We start from the raw sequence: 21,588 nt of genomic DNA, 5'->3' as shown, positions 1-21,588 counted from the left end.
TTTCACTTACCCCTCCACCTTTGGCGCCGAGCGATGATCAAGCGGCTGGCAGAAGCGCCTCCTCGGCACCGGACCCCGCCGGTACTGCCAAGGCCTTTCGGCACCGGCCGTCGCCGGCACCGAAGTCGACTCGGCACCGCTCCCTTCCTCCGAGGTCGAGAGAGCCTACGATTCCTGCTGGTGCCTGACGGCTCCCCGGCACGCGCCGTGGTTGAGCCCCCTGCTCCTGCTGCTTCCGGGCCACCTGCATCGCAGCCAGAGAGCTCGTCTAAGTCGGATCGCCCGGCACCGACGACGTCGGCACCGTCGATCCCGGTCTCACAAGGGCCGTAGAATCCGGTGCCTGACGGCTCCCCGGCACGCGCCGTGGTTGAGCTACTGCTCCTGCTGCTTCCGTACCAACGGCACCGCAGCCAGAGGGCTCGTCTAAGTCGGATCGCCTGGCACCGACACCTGCTGCGGCACCGACGACGTCGGCACCGTCGATCCCGGTCCCACAAGGGCCGTAGAATCCGGTGCCTGACGGCTCCCCGGCACTCGCCGTGGTTGAGCTACTGCTTCTGCTGCTTCCGTGCCAACGGCACCGCAGCCAGAGAGCTCGTCTAAGTCGGATCGCCCGGCACCGACACCTCTGAGGCACTGACAACGTCGGCACCATCGATTCCAGTCCCACAAGGGCCGTCGAATCCGGTGCCTGACGGCTCCCTGGCACGCGCCGTGGTTGAGCTTATTGCTCCTGCTGCTTCTGTGCCGACGGCACTGCAGCCAGACAACTCATCTAACTCGGATCGCCCGGCACCGACACCTACCGGACGACCTCGGTACCGTCGATCCCGGTCCCACGAGGGCCCTCGAATCCGGTGCCTGACAGCTCCCCAGTATGCACTGTGGCTGAGCCTGCTGTTCCCTCCACGCCGGAGACATTACCGACGGCGAGGGATCTCATTGCCATGACAGAGTCGATGCTGCCTGACCCCAGCACCGCCGGTGCGGGTAATACAGTCTCTTCATGTGACCGTCCTCTGTCAGCACAGCAGAGTGGCACCGTTCATGATCACAGTCCCGCAGACACTCCAGGTCCTGTCGGCACGCCCAACACCACTTGCAGTCCCGGTGCTGTTTTCCTCATCGGTACTGGTCGCACTCGCTGCACCGGTCGGTATCCCATTCGCCGACCCGCTATCGGCACCGTTCCGACTCCCGGCACCGTGACAGGTACCTTGACTCCTGTAGCCTCTCCCCGAGCCTCGAGATCTCGGTCGACCTCCCGGCACCGTTCTGGTTGCGGGTCTGGATCTCGTTCCAGGTACCGGTACGCCTCCCGGTGCCGGTCCCCGGTGCCGAGTTGGGCAAGGTCCGATAGAGTCAGAGACTCTGCCTGTGCCTTCTTTTAGTACCTCCATGGCCATCCGGACACGCATCTGTGTCATCCCACATGCGCAGATCTTATGCTCAGGACCACGATTCTGATATGATGGCCAGCGGGCGCCAGCCCCGAAACCGAAAGAGGCTTGGCGAATGAACCTGCTTGGCCGCCAGGTGTACTCTGCAGAGGCCCTGCAGCTCTGGGTAGCAAAGCAACAAGCTTTGCTTAGCTGCGATAATTATAGCACCTGGGTGAAGGTAGTTTAGTTTATGGAGTTTCTCCCTCAAAACTCCCGCCAAGAGTTCGCTGCCGTCTTGGAGGACGGGGGAAAAAAGGTACCCAGAGCGTCCCTCCAGGCCTCGTTGGACGCAGCAGACTCTGCAGCCAGGACTCTGGCCTTTGTTGTCGCCATGAGTTGCATCTCATGGCTTCAGGTTTCAAACCTCCGGCCGGAGCTGCAGTATGCCATTCAGGATTTACCCTTTGTTGGTAAAGGCCTCTTCGCGGCAAAGACAGCCCCAGGCTGCGAAGCCTGATGGACAATAAGGTCCTAATGCGCTCTCTCAGCATGCATATGCCAGCGACCAAACGCAGGCCTTTCTGTCCCCAGCCGCCATACTCTGTGCCTAGCCTGAGACAGGACTTTGGCAAACGGCGAGGCCAAGGTGGTCGCAGATGAACGTCAGGACCCCTAAAGAGCCAAGGTCAAGGTCCCTCGCAATTACCACTGGGACCAAAGACGAACCTTCCAAGGTGCGCCTGAGGGCGGTGTACCAGTCACAGGCCGGGATCCCAATCCCGCTTTCTCCTGGCGTGGCCCCAGTTAATTTCAGATCGCTGGGTCCTGCGCACGGTGGAGCATAGGTGCCACCTCTAATTTGTTCCAGCCCTGTCCCCCTTCAGGGACCCCTCTCACTAGCAATTCCTCGTACAAGAGGTGCAGACGCCGACGGACGAAAGGGGCAAGGGGTTTTACTCCCGTTATGCCCTAGTCCCCCATTCGAACGCAGGTCTCAGACCTTCCTAGTCCTGCACGGACTTAACCGGTTTAGGATAAGGTTGAAGTTCCGCACGGTATCCCTGGGAACCATTATTCCATCCTTGCCTCCTGGGGGCTACTATGCCGCCCTGGATATGAAGGACGCGTACATCTGCAACGCCATCTTCCCTCCGCACAGGAGATACCTCCGCTTTCTAGCCAACTGTCAGTACTTCTGGTTTACGGCCATAGTCGCCGCCTACCTTCGCTGATGTCGGATATGCATTTTTTCGTATCTGGACGATTAACTTATCCGAGAAGACTCTGAGACACAAACCACTCGGCGCGTGGGCATCGTCACGGTCTTATTCACAGGTCAAGGCCTGATGATTACTATAGAGCAATCCACTCTGGTTCCCACACAGAGGTTGGACTTCCTAGGGGCTATCCTGGTCTCCTACCTAGCCGGAGCCTGCTTATCACAACTGCGGTTTTAGGCGATGGCAACAATCATCTGAGGTCTGCAGGCTTTCCCAACGACCTCGGCTCGTACTTGTCTCAGTCTCCTGGGTCCATGGTTGCCCGCAAGTTTGTAACCAAACACACCAAGCTCTGCCTCCGTCCTCTCCAAGTCTGGCTCACCTTGGCGTACCACCTGGACAGGGAGCCCAATGGTCATGGTAGTCACCGTTCCCTCGAGCACCTTAGGCTCCCTAGAGTGGTGGCTAACTCCCTCCCTGGTGTGGGCAGGGATGCGGTTTCATCCGCCCCAGCCCTCACTGCCCCTGACGACGGATGCGTCATCTCTCTGCTCGAGTGCTCATGGTCACCTCCGAGCTTAAGGCCTTTGGTCTTCTCGGGAGCTGGCATTCCACATCAATGCCCCAAAAATGAGAGTAGTCCGGCTGGCGTGCCAGGGGTTCCAGCGGCAGCTGCGAGGCCGTTGTATCTCGGTGTTTACAGCCAACACAACGGCCATGTGCTTCCTAAATATCCAGGGAGGGACATGGTCCTCCCCCCTTTTGTCAGGAGGCCATCCATTTCCAGGACTTTTGCATGGCCCACTCGATGGAGCTGGTGACTTCCTTTCTCCCAGGCGTTGGGAACGTCTTGGCGCTTTGACTCAGCAGGTCTTTCCTGTCTTACGAGTGATCACTCTGCCCCATGTGAGGCGTTCTGCTTTCCAGAAGTGGAGATGTTTCCTCACATAGACCTGTTCGCTCACCGCGAGAGCAGAAAATGCCAGATGTTCTGCTCCTTCCAAGGTCTCTCCTCGGGATCAATCTTGGACGCATTCCTGATGCCGTGGAAAGGCCAACTCCATTATGCCTTCCCACTGTTCCCACTGGTTCATTAGGTCCTGCTCAAACTCCGCAGGGGCAGAGCGTACATCATCATGATCACTCCAGAGTGGTCCAGGCAGCACTGATATACCACGTTGCTCGGCCTGTCAATAACAGACCCAATTACCCTGCCACCCCACCCAGACCTCATCACTCAGGGCAACGACAGGCTTCGTCACTCGGACCTGCAGCCTCTTCGCCTCACGGTGTGGCTGCTGTGTAACTGAGCCGGGGTGACAGGAAGCCTTCCACCTGGTCAACGTACCGGGCCAGGTGGGAGCGTTTCTTCTACAGCTGCAATACGCTCGATCTTGCTCCTGCTGAGGTCTCGATCCTCTCTATTTGGCCTGCCTCTGGCCTTCAGCGGCAGGACCTGGCGGTATCATCGCTGAGGATACACTCAGCAGCCATCTCTACCTTCCAGCCAGGCTAAGGTGGACGTTCCGTGTTCTCACGCTCTATGGGTTCGAGGTCCCTCAAGGGCTTGGAGCGCTTGCACCCTCGGGTGCGCCGCCCAGCCCCAACCCGGGACCTCATCCTAGTTTTAACCAGACTTATGTCTCCCCCAGTCGAGTCGTTCACGACTGGCCCTCTGCTATACCTGTCTTGGACGACAACTTTCCTCGTAGCTGTTACATCGGCCAGACGGGTCTCCGAGCTCAGAGCTCTTACGGTGGTTCCGCCGTACACTAGGTTTCACAAAGACAAGGTGCAGCTATGACCGCACCCGACTTTCCTCCCTAAGGTGGTTTCGGCCTTTCATGTTACCCACAGCTCAACGCAATGGGCACAATCATTGCACTCTTTGGACATCTGTGGAGTGCTCGCATTTATATTGCGCTGACAGAACCATTGCGTAAGGTGCCCCAGCTCTGTCACGGTAGCGGGCCGAAGGGAGGGCTTGCTTGTTTTCCTCTCAGAGGATCTCATCTTGGGTGATGGTGGACATCCGCACTTGTTATGATTTGGCTCATATTTCCCCAAGCCACATCATCGTACATTCTACCAGGGCTCAGGCTTCATCTGCTGCCTTGCTGGCTCGTGTTCCTACCCACGAGATCTGTCGTGCAGCTCCATTGGTCCTCGGTCCATACCTTTGCTTCGCAGTATGCCCTGGTTCAACAGTCAAGAGATGCTGTAGCCTCTGGCTCAGCAGTTTTCCTTCTGCCACATTTCACTCCGACCCCACCGCCTACGTAAGGCTTGAGATTCACCTAACTGGAATGGATATGAGCAATCACTCGAAGAAGACAAGACGGTTACTCACCTTTGTAACTGTTGTTCTTCGAGATGTGTTGCTCATATCCATTCCACACCCGCCCTCCTTCCCCACTGTCGGAGTAGCCGGCAAGAAGGAACTGAGGAGCGGGTGGGCCGGCAGGGGTATATATCAAGCACCATGATGGTGCCACTCTAGGGAGCGACCTGCCGGCCCACTGAGTTGCTAGGGTAAAAGTTTTCCGACGAATGTGCACGCGCGGCGCACACACCTAATTGGAATGGATATGAGCAACACATCTCGAAGAACAACAGTTACAAAGGTGAGTAACCGTCTTTCTCTGAATGTTCATGGGTGGGGAAGTGACTCCTGTAGATTCTTGACCTATTGACTATTTCATTTAACTATGATAAGCTGCATCATCACTGTGAGACCAATTTAGTGTTTGCCTTTATTACCTCAACTAGACACGGCCAAACTAATATTCAAATAAACGAATCTTTTTTAGTAAACAGTAAAAATGAATACAGAATTATAGTAACATGGTTTGGATTGCATTAGCATTTAAGAGCTGTAGTATTTATTATGTATTTTGATACATTCTAATAATATCACATACAGGTTTTTTCTACAGGACCGAAGTCTCATTCAGTGCACAAAATGGACTGGCCTCCGTTGGTGAACAGCTAATTCCATATTTTGTTTTCTCATTGTTCAGTATGTGGTCCCATACATTGTTTACTGTACTCTATTCAAAATCTGCTCTGAATGTAGAATTTTTGATTTCGTCATGGGCTTTTCTGTGGTGCTCATCATCGCATCTGAGTGCTTGAGAGACATTAATGAATTTATTTTCACAACATCCCTGTGATTTTAGGAGGTATTACCTCATTTTACAAATGGCGAACTAAGGCACAAAGAAATTAAAGTCAAAAGTATCCACTAATTTTAGGTGCTCAATTTGAAAAATCAGGTCCTAGGCATCTCAAAGTGTAGTTAGCATTATATAGCAATGTATGTATTCAAACACAGCTCCCATTGACATCTGTTGCAGCTGTGAGTGCTCAGCGCTCTGAGAGTCAGACCTCATGGTTTCATTTCAGGCTTCCAGAAAATGAGGAACACCTAATTAGTGTCCACCTGTGAAAAGTTTGGTGTGATTTTGCCCAGCATCCCATAAGAACTCTGTCATACATGGAGATAGAATCCAGTTTTCCACGTCAGCATTCTTCTGTGTTAGCTGTGTGAGACCATCCTTTGTTTTCTTACAAACTGCATGGCTTATTCACTACACTCCCTTCCAGCTTGTGCAACAAATGAGGCCAGGGTCCTGCAGACAACAACCTCTTTCACTACACAATCCTGATTCATCCTCAGAGCAGGTCCGTTCTGTGCAGTGAATAAATCTGGTACTGTTTAGAAAATAGTAAGTTATCAAGTAATTAAAGACTGTAGTATAATGCATATAAGGAAGGTAAATTAAGTTTACACAAGCAATCTTAATTTTGTCATTTCCTGTCTATTTTTAATGATTGATTTTGTAACCTTGATATTATAGCATAGTTTTCAGTGTAATTTCCTAGCTTTTTTTTTTTTAAAAAAAAGCAAACTGAAATAACAAATTCCATCATGCGATGTAAACCGTGTAGAAATAAATATAAGTAAGGTTGGAACCTTTTGATCTACTACTCAGATCTCCTGCCACTTGAGCTAACAGAGTAACGTAGTAATCCTAGTTTATCATTCTCTGTAGACTAGCTCTAGAGGGGGATGTGGGACACTTCTGCCAGTGGGTTTCACAGATACTTGCTGATAGCCGAAGAATAGTGAGACTCAGGAATCTTGGATTCCATTGCAGACTTTAGAGGCATTATGCTTTAATGGACACAGAATCTTTTGCTCATTCCCCCCCCAAGTATGTGACCTCCTTCTTGTCCTGTGCCCTCCAACCTGTTCTTGTCCCAGTCCTGTCTCTGTCTCTGTCTCAGTCCTGTTGTCTTCAGCTAGCTGGTTACAGCCTCCACTCTTCAGGCTTCTCATCCCAGTAAGTCTCAGTCCCCTCCTCGGCCCTCAGCTCATCTGATCTGTCCCCTCCTCTGGCCTCCTTTCAAATACCACCTCCCTGCCCATATTCCCAACCCCAGTGGTTCCTAATCTCTCCAATTCCTCATCCAATCTCAACGTTTGTTCACTTTTCACCCTCATCCACGGGCAGTTTATCTCAATTTCTTTGTCCACGCTGACCCGGTTCTTTCCCTCCACCCCAACTCCTTGCTGCATGTATCTTCCCTTTCCCCTCACTTCCTTCCCATCACCCCATTGGTTCTCAGTCTCTTTGCCAAGCCTGTCCCAGTCAGCATTCCCCCTGTCACTACCACCTCATCCAATCTGTCATGTCATCATGGGGTCTTCTGCTCTCCTCCTGAGGTCCTTTTTCAGTCTGTTCTCCCCCACCCAAAATACACACACATCTGTTTTTTACCCCCTTTGCATTTGAATCAGGCAGTTTCCTCTTCATTGCTGCCTGTGTTCAGCAGCTGGGAGCACCGGAGAGACAGGTTTCCTGCTCTCAGCCCAGGTGCCCTGATCCAACGTTGCCCACCGCCCACAGCTGCAGTTTCAGGGAAAGTCCGGTTTAGCTGCCACCTGGAGCATGGTTGACACAGATAGAATTTTCTGGGAATTACACTGCTAAAATTTCCTACTGAGCATGTACAATCTGCATTTTTTCAAAGGATTATAATTTGGCCTAATTTGGGCAGATTTTTGTGGGGATGTGGGGACACACATTCCTGAAAAAAGCCATCCTCTGTCAAATTTTAAATAGCTGCTGCAAAGCATGGGGATGCTAGAGCTTTTCAAAGACAAGTTCACCAGAATTTATTTTGAATGGGCAAAACAACATTTCCCCCCAAACTTATCAGAAAGCGGCACAACCGTTTGGACTGAGACAAAAAATAATCATTATTCAGTGATACAGATCAACTCATGTAATGCCACTAGTATGCAGACCTTCAGTTGTTAACCTTTAGCGTACTGTATGTATGTAGAGATTATACACACAAATAAGAATTATTATTTTCCCTTCCTTTAGCTATGTTCTATCGAAGTGACCTGTGAATCGGCTAGTGTGATGGCAGCAACTCTGGCTAATGGTGGCTTTTGCCCAATTACTGGTGAAAGAGTAATGAGCCCTGAATCAGTCCGGAATACCTTGAGTCTAATGCATTCTTGTGGCATGTATGACTTCTCAGGACAGTTTGCCTTCCATGTGAGTAACTGTTGAATGCTACTTGTATCTGGCAAGTGAAACTAATCTAGACTGGCTTTTAAACAAACGTTCCAGGATTGATCTTTTTTACTTAAGATGTTATGTGAATTAATCAGAAGTTCAACATTGTTTGAAAATCTGGTACCTAGAGCATTTTGAAATTAATCACTTCAAGGTATTTCAGACAAGTACTGTTTTCTAACACTTGAAACTCAGGCTTCATTTTCATCCTAAAACATAAGTTGGGCTTCAGAGATATAACTCCATCCTTTACAAGAGCAATATCTACATTGCTTATTCAATTTAGTTATAATTCAAACAAATGTTATAACTGGTGAAATCCTAAATTAAGTGGTAAAACATTGCGTGCACGCAGGCACACCCAAGTCATGTTAAGCTGTCGGGTTAAACAAAAGGGATCTTTGCACTAAAACAATTTTGTAGCACTGTTGTTGTTGCAGATTATCAATGACTCGTTGGATATCTACGTGTATGTTTCACTTCTCTGCTGAGATTATCAGGCTTGGGGTATAGTTCTTGCTGAGCCACTAATATGCTGTTTGACCTTAGAGGACAACGTAATTGCTACTCTGTCTCTCCGCGTGCCTTATCTGTCAAGGATAATACTGCTTACCCAACTTATAAAATGTTCTGAGAATGATCAACTAAAGTGCTATATAATTTATGTGCTAAGTGTTATGAATAACACAACAGACTAGAATGTTAACGTGGTATACTAAGTCTTTAACTTCCTATAGGTTGGTCTTCCTGCAAAATCTGGAGTTGCTGGTGGCATTCTTCTGGTTGTTCCTAATGTTATGGGTCTGATGTGCTGGTCACCTCCTTTGGACAAAATGGGCAACAGCGTTAAAGGGATTCACTTCTGTCATGTAAGGAAGGCTTTCTCTAACTTTCAATAACTTTTCTTTTGCAACCAACATTTACCTAATTAGTTAGAATGCCTAAGGCCTAACTGAACTTAAATTAAATCATTAAATTTGTTCATGTACGTACTTCCAGTCTGACCTGACCTGCGATTGAAAAGCAGTCTTGTTTACTGACTTGGCTGTAATTCAAATTAGATTTATTACTGGACTATGCCGGGGTAGGCAACCTATGGCATGCATGCCAAAGGCGGCACTTGAGCTTATTTTCAGTGGCACTCATACTGCCCGGGTCCTGGCCACCGATCCGGGGGGTTCTGCATTTTAATTTAATTTTAAATGAAGCTTCTTAAACATTTTAAAAACCTTATTTACTTTACATACAGCAATACTTTAGTTATATATTATAGACTTATAGAAAGATACCTTCTAAAAATGTTAGTGTATTACTGTTGCGTGAAATCTTAAAGTAGCATGAATAAATGAAGACTCACACACCACTTCTGAAAGGTTGCCAACCCCTGAACTGTGCAAACATTTGGTTTCTTCGTGTTTTTCTAATTTTGGAAAAAGTGTTCATGAAAAAATTTAAAGGAATAATGTCTTGTGAACAAGAAGCTGTGAGTCGACAGTGTGCCCTTGTTGCCAAGAAGGCTAGCAGCATTTGGGGGCCTTATCAGTAGGGGCATTGCCAGCAGATTGAGGGACGCGATCATTCCCCTCTATTCGACATTGGTGAGGCCTCATCTGGAGTACTGTTTCCAGTTTTGGGCCCTACACTACAAGAAGGATGTGGAAAAATTGGAAAGAGTCCAGCGGAGGGCAACAAAAATGATTAGGGGGCTGGAGACCTGACTTATGAGGAGAGGCTGAGGAAACTGGGATTGTTTAGTCTGCAGAAGAGAAGAATGAGGGGAGATTTGATAGCTGCTTTCAACTACCTGAAAGGGGTTTCCAAAGAGGATGGATCTAGAATGTTCTCGGTGGCAGATGACAGAACAAAGAGTAATGGTCTCAGGTTGCAGTGCGGGAGGTTTAGGTTGTATATTAGGAAAAACTTTTTCACTAGGAGGGTGGTGAAGCATGGGTTACCTAAGGAGGGAATGGGTTACCTAAGGAGGTGGTGGAATCTCCTTCCTTGGAGGTTTTTAAGATCAGGCTTGACAAAGCCCTGGCTGGGATGATTTAGTTGGGGATTGGCCCTGCTTTGAGCAGGGGATTGGACTAGATGACGACCTGAGGTCCCTTCCAATCCTGATATTCTGTGACATGAGAATGGCAATGATTTCTTTTGATACATTAGAACACAAGATCTCTTCCACCTTAGAGGCTTGCCAGAGTCCAAATATTCTTAACACTGGCATCAAACAGGGACTTCAGTCTTTCAAAGGTCAAGTCTGTAGCAAAAGACAAAGCTGAGAGTGGCTTATCTGACAGGTGTCTTCTGTATAGAGACATTTTGTGTGTATTATTCATAGAAAGATGCTCTAAGAAACTCCACTTCACTCCAATATGATAGAATAACAATAATTTCATTTAATTAGCAAAGCTTACTGGGGCCTTTGGCTGCTAATAATAAAATGGGAATGGTGTTGCTTATATTTTGGCCAATATCATACTTGTGTGTCTGGGGAAAAAAGATGGGTTGAAAGTCTCTACAGAGACAACTGTCAGACAAGCATCCTAAGCTTTATCTTTTGTGCAGACATGACCTTTAAAAAAAATTGAAGGGCCCTGTTAGGTGCCAGTGTTAAGAATATTTGGACTCTGGCCAGCCTCTTTAAGATGGTAGAGATCTTGTACAATACTCCATTTGCAAGTAGTAATGAATGGTGACACATCACTGGCCTTCCAAACAGAGAGAGGAACATGGTAGGGATGCCTTCTGCCTCTTTCTCTTTTCCCTAGAACCGATGGCAGTGCAAATTAGGCAGTACTCAGACAATCAGAGACCTCAACAAAGGATACTACAATATTTAGAGTACTTCATTCACTTGACTTTTATACTGGGCGGGCTCTACAGTTTTCGCCGCCCCAAGCAGTCTGCCGAATTGCTGCCGCAGGCAGTGGGGGGGCAGTCTGTGCACCCTTAGGGCGGCAGGTGCGTTTCCACGGCGGCGGCAATTCGGCAGCAGCTTCTGTGTTTAGCTGAAGCCGCCCCGGACAGCTATACATAGAAGCTGCCACCGAATTGCCCTCAGCGTGGAAACGCGCCTGCCGTGCTAAGGGCACATGAACTACCCCTACCCTCTGCAGCAGGAATTCGGCATGCTGCTTGGGGGCAAAACAACAGGGACTGCCGCCCCTTGCAGATTGCCGCCCCAAGCACCAGCTTGGAATGCTGGAGCCGGCCCTGCTCCTATATCAGCTGCATAACAATCTAGTTTGCTTCTCATTCTGGGAAGCGCGCAAGTACATTGTCTATTACTATTTTTCAGTCTAGATATGTTTGCTTTTAAGTCCTATATTAAAAAATACTTTCCAGTTAAAATCAAACTTTAAAAAAAAAATTATTAATAAAGAAAGACCTAATAACTAATGATTTGGCAACCTTCAAATTACTGCAAAATAAATAGCTATAAATGTATCTATATTTTATATATAAATAATTTTTTTCTTCATACTACAACAGCATGGAAAAATTACTTGCCATAATACTTGTGAATGTCTTTCCTTACAGTGATTCTAGTTAAATTAAGAGCAACTGTTTCATTGAATCTTCCTTGTTCAGCTCCCTATCACAGGTCTTGTGTTACTGTGATATAATCACCTTGCCAAGTGTTTGTGAAGTATACATTACGAAACCAAATGCTGTAATATCTGTACAGTGAAATATTGGTGTAAGTTAGCTTTTTTCCAAAATACCACCAATAAGGCAGTTATTAAAAAAAAATACTATTACAGCGTAATGAAAACATGTATTTATTACCAATGTATGGAAGGACATTTTATGAAGAGAGTAACAAGAGGCTTCTTGTGTAAGTCAGGAACTTAGCCAAGTCATATTTATTGTGAAGCAAAAATATTTAAAGTGTGTGCATTATCAACCTCAAGTGAGAAAATTAAAAAACTATGCAGTATACAAAGGATGATGATGTTTCTTTTTGACTGTTTTCAGGAACTGGTTTCTTTGTGCAATTTCCATAATTATGATAACTTGAGGCACTTTGCAAAGAAGCTTGATCCTCGCAGAGAAGGTGGTGATCAGCGGGTAAGCTAAATATGTTCTTTTAATGACTGTTTTGTATACTTATCAACTGGAAAATGTAAGGTTCATCTGTAAACATAAAACTGCTCAATGACATGTATTGCATCAAAACCTAAGATAAGTTAAGCTTATCAGTCTAGTTTCACCAGAGCACAATTTGTAACAAAGTCTGCCATATCTGTGGTAAGGCTTAAACAGTTACAAGATTTTTTTTGTAAGATTCATAATTGCTAAAGACTTCAGTATTTCTTTTCCCCAGCTAGAGTGGGAGTATGGTATTTTAATATTCAGGATGAATTTCACTATACTGCTTACTTTTTAATAATAATTTGGCCAACTGGTAGCTTAGTCTTTCTGTTCTGCGCTCGTGTGCATGAGATCTAAGGTCAGTATTTTTCACATTGGTCTGATATAAAAACCAGCTTGAGGAGACATACCCACGCTAGCTCTCATCAGGCTAGAGTGCCAAAAGGGGAAGTGTAGCCATGGTGGGTGGGAGGGGCTAGTGCCTGGTGTCTCGAATGGGGTCAAACTCGTGGCAGCTAGTCCCTCCTGCAGCTAATGCTACCACAGCTGCTCTCCATTTTCAGCGCATTAATTCAGTCAGAGCCAGTGTGGGGAGGTCTGCTGGAGCTGCTGTTTACATCTCCAGCTCCAATTGTAGACATACCCATAGAGGCACTTGTGTGGCTGGGAAGATAGCTTCATTTTACTTGAGATTAGTGCCCCTTATTAAGGAGTACTATTTTCAGGCCCTGAAGAGTCACTCCATTCCTTTTGTACTAAAACATAGTAGAAGTGTTATGGGTGTTTGAGGGTCGGAGGCAAATAGTGAGAGGCTTTAAGGATTTTATAGGGATCTGGAGGTCTCCCAAAGGGAAGATACAGTAGTATGAAAGATGTTTGTTTTTATTTGCCTGTACATTTCTCTTTATAACTATCTGATATGGAATTATAACTTTATGTATCTCTCCAAAACGGACCATAGCTATTTGTAATAAAATGTGGAGATGGGTGGAAGTTCAGGCTTTTGGCACTGATTGCAAATATCGATAACACGCAGATTTGCTTTCTTCAAGTACACTAATAAATAATGTATGTTGCTTGAACAACCAGCATTCCTTTGGACCGTTGGACTATGAAAGTCTCCAGCAAGAACTTGCTTTGAAAGGCACAGTGTGGAAAAAAGTGTCACCTGAGTCAAACGAGGACATCTCCAGAACCATAGTGTATAGAATGGAAAGTCTGGGAGAGCAAAACTAAAGAAATGGGTTATAGCTTCATAAAGTTCTTCATTTTAAAAGCCCTCAAGCATCTCTAGATTAAACAACTTCAGTTGTTTTGTTTCCTTGATATTTTTGGTTTATATATAAACTTTTTTTCTTTTAATATTGTGTAAATACTGTATATGCTATACCAAAAATAGAATATTGACATTTTTAAAAAAAATCTGTCAACCAGATTTCATGGTTCCTTAAAGTAAATTTACTTTAAACTGAAAAATCTGAATGTTTTAAAGGATAACTCCTTTGCTATATTTGAGAATTTATACATTAATTAAAGGTGGACTTTATGGAGCTGTGAGAAGATTTTGTAATGAGTCCTCTTACTAGATCTGGAACATAGAGAAATGCAAGTAGTATTTCTAGAACATAAAGTAAAACATTACACCAAAATAAAGTAAGATGACAAATCCCCAGATAGGTATACTTGAAAGAGAAACAGTTTGAGAGCCTTGACATTATTAGCACCTATCTTTTGTTTCACACGCACTTACAAAAGGTATTTAGCATAAACAGATCATTTTGATACACCATGTTAGCAAATACAAGCAAAGTAAATTACCAAATCGTATTCTTTTTATAATCAAATCATTTTAAATTAAGCATGTTAATATTCAGTTAATAGATGAGCAAGTAGCTTTGTCGCTTGCAAAGCTTCTCTAATTGCATAGTTAGCTAAGTTAGGAAGAGAAGGATTTCTTACTGAAGTATTGTAAGTGGTCCGTAGGAGCTGTCCTGCTAGCTGTGACTCAGTCTGCCAAACTAATAATACTACACTCCACTTTTATTTTTAAGAATATAAGCAATCTTAGTTTTCGAGGGATAGAGTGAAGAGAAAATATATTCAAAGTAAAAAAGAAAAATTGGTAATGATTATTAAAACTGTTTAAAAAGTCTTACTGAATGCAAATGAAAGTACTTCAGTTGTTCTAGCCGTATTGGTCCCAGGATATGAGAGACACAAGGCGGTGAAGTAATATCTTTTATTGGACCAACATCTGTTGGTGGAAAAAGCAAGCTTTTGAGCTACATAGAGCTCTTTTTCTTTTGCCAGTCCTGCAGAGAGCTATGTGACATTTGAAAGCCTGCTCTTTCCAACAGATGTTGGTCCAATAAAAGATAATACATCACCTACCTTGTCTTGCTCTGAATTAATTTTACCAGTTATATCTTTTATCTCTATTATATATGTACTCTTACACATACACATAATGTAATTTTATAAGTTAATAGAAATAGTTTCCCCCCTCTCTTTTTGTTTTTATTTATCTACTTTGAACCTTTGTTTAGTCCTTCCCTAGTAACAACATTTCTGTCTTTTTACAGCAAATTATGAGCACGTTAGTCTCAAATAATGCACTGTTCATACTGTGGAACAGTTTGATCTGGTATGAAACGGTCAGCATAAATCTTAGAAGTAGGTTCTGTCAAACAATTAAAGTTAATCATGAGATTATTAAAAAAAATCATGATTAGTTTTAATCACACTATTAATAGAATCCCATTTATTCGAATATTTTTGGATGTTTTCTACTTTTTCAAATATATTTCAATTACAACACAGAATACCAAGTGTACAGTGCTTGCTTTATATTTTATTACAAATTTTTACATGGTAAAAAAAGATAAAAGAAATAGTATTTTTCAATTCCCCTCATACAAGGACTGCAGTGCAATTTCTTTATCATGAAAGTGCAACTTACAAATGTAGAATTGTTTGTTACATAAGTACACTCAAAAACAAAGCAATATAAAACTTCAGAGCCTATAAGTCCACTCAGTCCTACTTCTCATTCAGCCAATCGCTAAGACAAATAAGTTTTATTTTTACAGGAGATAATGTTGCTTGCTTCATATTTACAATGTCACTTCAAAGTGAGAACAGGTATTTGCATGGCATTGTTGTAGCAAGCATTGTTGTGCCAGGTATGCTAAAGATTCGTATGCTTCATCAGCGTGGAAGCATGTCATCTGGAATGGTGGCCGAAGCATGAAGGGGTATAAGAGTGTTTAGCATAACTGAAATCAGTATATTTGAAAATATAGAAAAACATCCACAAATATTTATAATAAATTTAAATGGGTATCACAATTATTATTTTAGTTAATTTGTTTTGAGTTAATCGCTTGAGTTAACTGCAATTAATTGACAGCCCAACTTAGAAGTAGTTCCAACTACGTAGGTAATATTATACAGGGAAGCCAGTATTTTCTGAATTTTAGAGGCCAAATGCATAGCCATTTTGTTTCTTATTGATGCTGATTTTTTGGTAAAATTCTTCACTCCTTATATAGTTGACCTTGTTGCCTTTGTCTCTAGCTGATTATGCTTTGTTCCACGGCCCCTTCCACTTAACCACCATACAAAGGCCTAATTTATTGTTAATTCCGAAGGTCTGCCCCAGTAACTTCTGATCAGATCTTTTTTTAAGAGCTATTGGTATAGTATTTTCATAAAGATCTCAAACTACATATGTAATTTTCTCTTGGACAGAAAAGTATATAAATATATACACTAAAGCTATGTCTGTATTAAACACCACTCAGCGACATGTAGAGCACGTGCCCATGTAGGCCCCCTAGCATGAGTGCAAAGATAATAGTGTAGCTGGTGAGTCATAGCTTAGACTAGTAGAGGAAAGATGGGGTGAAAGGTATGGGTATGTATGCGAGTACATACTCTGCTTGCCCAACCCGTGCCTCCCTGTCTGCACTGATATTGTTAGCAGTGTAGGGTCCTGCTTCCCCCTTGATGCCAAAGCCTTTCCCCTCTGCAAGAAAAGACTCCCTCATTGGGGCAGACTGTGGCAGGGAGAAAGCTTGGGCAGTCCCCCAGTGTAGAGCTTGTCCACAGCATATGGAAATGCTCTGCCAGCACCAGCTGTTGGAGCTTTCTTCTGCAACAAGGAAATACTTTAGCAGTGAGGAAGAGCTGAGCCTTTCCCAGTTTTCCCCTTGCCAGAGCATTTTCCTCTCCATAGTGAAAGGCTCTGGCAGTGGGGAACTTCTGAAGCCTTTCCTGTCCCACTTCTGCCAGAGCCTGTCACTGAGTTGTGTAGCTATACACCACAGTGTGGGCACAGCCTACTTTTTACTGTGGCATGTAGCTACATATGCTGCTGGAAGTGGTGTGTCATGTAGACATAGCCTGAATCATTAAAAGGAAGGGATAGACTGTAAAACAACTTGGGAACTTATAAAACAGGAAAATGCATAAAGCAAGATGTCCAGTGAATGGTGATGAGGAACCCCATCTTGACCATACCAGTTAAGGATTAATTATAGCTAACAAGTACATGTCTCTCAAAAATGTAGAAGTGCTATTTAAGATGTTATATAAACAAGTACTGTTGCAAGTGAATCCAAGTGATCTTGTAGCAATACATTATATTTTTTATAGTTATTGTGGCTATTCGCATTTGAAGCATACGATTATAGAGTTGCTTAGGCAAACCTTTTCACAAAATTAACATACAATGGACTTTTGAGATCCTAGTAAAATAATGCAGCAGGTACTGTTAACTGCACTTCAGAACAATGGCATAAATTACTGAATGAAAACTCAGCATATAATTTTATCCCAGTCGTTTTGCTTACTTCACTACAACCCTGAAAAAAATGTAAGAGCAAGGGAAGGTTAGTGAAGGTCTTTAAATGTCCTTGAAATCAACAGTTCTACATGAATAAGAAAGCTAAGGTAAAACAGTAGTCACCGAGATACTGCAAGCAAAACTCTGCATGTGCACACCTCAGATGTGCTCAATTGCTGTATTTGATTAATTTGTATTGAACATTCAGAGGGATTGCAGGTTGGAGCCTATGCTTCTGTGCTCCCTAGTGAAAAGAACTCATATTGCTGAATGTTTTTGAAAACGAAGGTGTACCTGTGTGAGGCAGGGTTTACTTAATATAGCTCTCAATGCATTCTTTGCTGATTTCACATTATTTGGAACTAATTTTAAAACTAGCTGAAGTTGGAGAAATTGTTTCTGTGGGATTCAGATCTTAAAATAGTAACCCACAGAGCTTTAAATATTTAGATATGTAAATTATACACGGAGTTTTGAGAAGAGGAGGCAAGTCATAGGTGGTAAATGTGACAGGATTCAAAAAGTGATTATCCATTTATATGGATAACAAGAATATCCAGAGGAGTTGTTTTTTAGTTTTTGTTAAAGTTTTGGAAGGGATATAAGCCAGCCTCTAACTATTGTGGATAAGTTGGAAACTTTTTCCTTTGGGCCAGTTTATCCCATAACGTGCCCTCTCTACAATTTCTTGCTTCTCCTCAAAAGCTTCTGTTATTGGTGGCTGTTAGTGATAGGTTACACAACTGGTTGGATCATGGCCTGATCCACTATTGCAATTCTTATACATTTACATGTATGTTTAGTGAATAGGGTCCTAAAGAATGTTGTGGTAGGGGTTAATTATTAAATGTTTTTATTGAAGATAGTTTTTAATACATAAAGGATTTAGTGTTCATCTGCGTTATGATAATACTAGTTCTTGATATTCAAGCATCTGTGCTGTGTTTTTTCTTTTGTCAGCATCATTAACATTTCATTGGAAATGTAAATACTTTTATAAACTTCATTTTAGCATTTGTGTTATACCTTTTGGCTCAGTTCTTTAAGTTACTTGTCTTTTCCATTTTTCTTTTGCATTGTATGTTGTTTATGTATGTTGTCCAGGATTATTTTTGTATTGTGTAATAAATTTATTTTAAGCCGATTTTATTGTATTTTTTTTCTATCAGTGAAGGATAACTTCCATTCAAGCACATTTTCTGAGACCAAAGTAAGATAGTGAACATATTCCAGAAACTTCATCCTGGTTTAAAATAGATATGGTGGATGATACAAGTTACTTAAAACAGTAATTGAAAACACTTCAAAGAATCTCTCGACTACATTTTGTGGAATCATTCTTATTTTTTCTTTTTGTTAGAAATAACATCTTAGAAGCTTGCAAATAATAAAAATATTTCTCATGGTTCTTTTCAACTTCCCACAATTTTCTAAAAAGCAAAAGCTAATATTATTTTTACTTTCCTTATACAGCAACAGTATTGATATCATTCTGGACGTACATGGCTCAGAATAGAATTTTAAGTTCAATATTTGGTCTGGCAAAATAATTGGGGAAGTAAGCATGTTGGTTTTGACAGCCATTCTAATAATTGTGGCTATCGATCATTTTTTTAAATTAGCAAAGTATAACTTCTGTTAAATCTTATTTTATAATCTAGAAAACATTCCACGCATAGGGTTGCCAACTTTCTAATTGCACAAAGCCCAATACCCTTGCCCCGTCCCCTTCCCCAAGGCCCCACCCCTTCTGAGACACCACCCCCCGCTCCCTCCAACCCTCCTCCCTTAGTCACTCACTCTTCCCCACCCTCACTCACTTTCACTGGACTGGGGCAGGGGGTTGATTGTGGGAGGGGGTAAGGGCTCCAACTAAGGGTGTGAGCTCTGGGGTAGAGCAAGAAATGAGAGGTTCAGGGTGTGGGAGGGGACTCTGGGCTGGGGCAGGTGGTTGGGGTGCGGGAGGGGGTTGTGGGCTCAGGGGTGGGGCTGGGGATGAGTGGTTTTGGGTACAGGAGTGGGCTCTGGGCTGGGGCCAAGGGGTTTGGAGTGAGGGAGGAGGCTCAGGCTGGGGCAGGAGGGGAGGTTCAGAGTGCAGGCTCCAGTAGGGGGTTGGGGTGCAGGAGGGGATTCCGACCTGGGGCAGAGGGTTGGGGTGGGGGTGCAGGGTCTGTGAGAGAGTTAGGGTGCAGGCGAGGGTTCCAACCTGGGGCAGGGGGTTGGGGCACAGTAGAGGGTTTGAGGTGTGGGCTCCGCCGGGCAGTGCTCACCTCAGGTGGCTCCTAGTCAGCGGCACAGCAAGACAAAGGCACGCTCCCTGTCTGCCCTGCTCCCAGAAACATCCAGCATATCTGACCCCTAGGAGGAGGCATGGTCAGGTGGCTATGTGTGGGGTGCGCTGCTCGTGCCCGCAGGCACCGCCCCCACAGCTCCAATTGGCCGTGGTTTCCGGCTAATAGGAGCTGTGGAGCTGGTATTCGGGGTGGGGGCAGCACGCAGCACTTCCCTGATCACCCCTGCTCCTAGGGGCCACAGGGACATGCCAACCATTTCCGGGAGCTGCACAGCGCCAGGGTAGGCAGGAAGCCTGCCTTAGACCCACTGTGCCACCAACCGGACTTTTAATGGCCTGTTCAGCAGTACTATCTGGACCTGCCAGTGTCCCTTTTCGACCGGGCCTTCCAGTCGAAAACCGGATGCCTAGCAGCCCTATGCACACTGCATTTTAACATCTTAAAGGTAGGTTGATTCGGAGTTTAAACAAGTTGGCAGTGATCGTTGCAGCTTTTTGGGGCAATAGCTGACTTTTGAATGAGTGCTATGGCTTTGGTATATTCTGCGTGCTTTGTAACAAAATTACTGTCAATGTTAATGGAAGTGCACTTTGATAAAGTGCAGGATATTAAATAGAGATCCTTAATATTGATGGTTCTGAAACAGGGTTTAGTTTTACTCCAAATGAATTTATAAAGTGTAGTTACTTATAGCATGCTTTGAAAAACATTTTTATAACAAAGTGAATAGAACTGCCTGTTTTCTTCAAAATATAGACACAATAAATCCCTGATAAGAAGACTTTAGTCGTCTTCAGTCAGCAAGATGAGGAAAGTTTAAAGAAGGGGTATAGCTGTGGGGCAGGGTGAAGGAGTTTTACAGTACAGTAACTTACTTTAGAGGTGGTATGTGTCCCTTGTGTTTTGGGTTGGTTTTTTTAATATGTGCCTTTTTATCTACTAAAGATAATTTTTGATGGGCGAAGGGGCTGGGTATTGTAAAGTGGAAGCTGGAAAAAAGGGACCAGTCAAAAAGCCAATAGAGTGAAAACCTTTAAGTATTTACTCATCTGCACTGTAAAGTATTTTTGCTCACATTACTTCCGGTCTTGATACATGTCATTGATTAGTAATGCACAGTGCTTCAAGTATGAGCTTTATCATTTAAAATCGTAGTGTTCTGCCTATTTCTAATTAGTATCTGGAATGTTATAGTTTTTGTGTTTTTTAATTTGGTTTACGTTGGACAAAACAGGGCAGAGTTTTGTCATTCTTTCATTGAAAAGTTGAATCTACAATTTAAAAATGTGAATGTTAATCAGAGAGAGCTGATTTTTGTAATTGTACTTGAGTTTATTATTGGAATGATTTAACATGCATAATCAATTGTATTTGCACTGCATATTTTGTCCTGTTGCTTTGTTTAGGGATCCAAATATCACACAGGATATTCCACATTTATGCTAGTTGTTGGAATGGCAAGAGGCTGTTTAACTCTGTGGGCCTAGCAGTAGTAATTATGCTGTGCCTAAAGCTTGCTAACTGCTTTACAAAACAAAAAAGACATCTTTGCCCCAAGGGTCTTGTAAGTTACTTCATCTTTTATTGCCTTCAGAAGTGTTGATGAGGCTGGAAATCAGGTAGAAATCTAGTAAATTAAAGTCACCTTACAGTAATTGTAGCTCTTTGAAATGTGTTATCTATACATATTTCACTTTTGGTGCACGTGCATGAGATCAGATTTTTTTTTTAAGAGCAGGGCCATGCCTGTGCTGCTCCACACCTTCTTGGTTCCTGTAGCAGAGGGGTGAGGAGGAGGCAACCCATGCTCAGTTCTTCGCCAATAAGAATCCTGAGATTGAGCCTCCAGTGAGTGGAAAGAGAGGGCTGGATGTAGAATTTGTGTGCACAAGATGTCTTGAACTACAATTACTGTAAAGAATCATAATTTCTTTGAGTGCTTGACCATACAGATTCCACTCTTCGTAATTAGCAAGCAGTCATCGGAAAGCTAGGAGGCAAGTGAATGAAGGCCTGCTTGAAGAGTGCTTGTAGGATTGCTCAGAGGACGCTTGCATCTAACCTATAGGATTGCACCAGGGAATAATGGGAGATAATGGTGTGGTCTGAACATCATTTTGAAGCTCTTGAGTATTTCAGAAATGGGGACAT

General features: G+C 44.0%; 1 protein-coding gene across 4 annotated transcripts in view; it reads left to right on the top strand.

The window, feature by feature from the left end:
- GLS (glutaminase) overlaps positions 1-21,588 on the top strand; it is a 123,500-nt gene that overhangs the window by 60,383 nt on the left and 41,529 nt on the right. For 3 of the 4 annotated variants that reach the window (XM_030579649.1, XM_030579651.1, XM_030579653.1), the window contains 3 exons: positions 8,002-8,178; positions 8,937-9,068; positions 12,181-12,273. In XM_030579649.1, the coding sequence (XP_030435509.1) occupies positions 8,002-8,178; positions 8,937-9,068; positions 12,181-12,273 (402 nt within the window). Of the gene's footprint in view, positions 1-8,001; positions 8,179-8,936; positions 9,069-12,180; positions 12,274-13,386; positions 15,055-21,588 lie in introns of those variants that run through there. The other variant, XM_030579652.1, reaches the window with a different exon arrangement.

Source organism: Gopherus evgoodei, chromosome 11 (genome assembly GCF_007399415.2).
Source record: "Gopherus evgoodei ecotype Sinaloan lineage chromosome 11, rGopEvg1_v1.p, whole genome shotgun sequence".
Taxonomy (NCBI): Eukaryota; Metazoa; Chordata; order Testudines; family Testudinidae; genus Gopherus; species Gopherus evgoodei.
The sequence above is the reverse complement of the archived record's forward strand: the minus strand, read 5'-3'. Positions and strand labels throughout refer to the sequence as shown.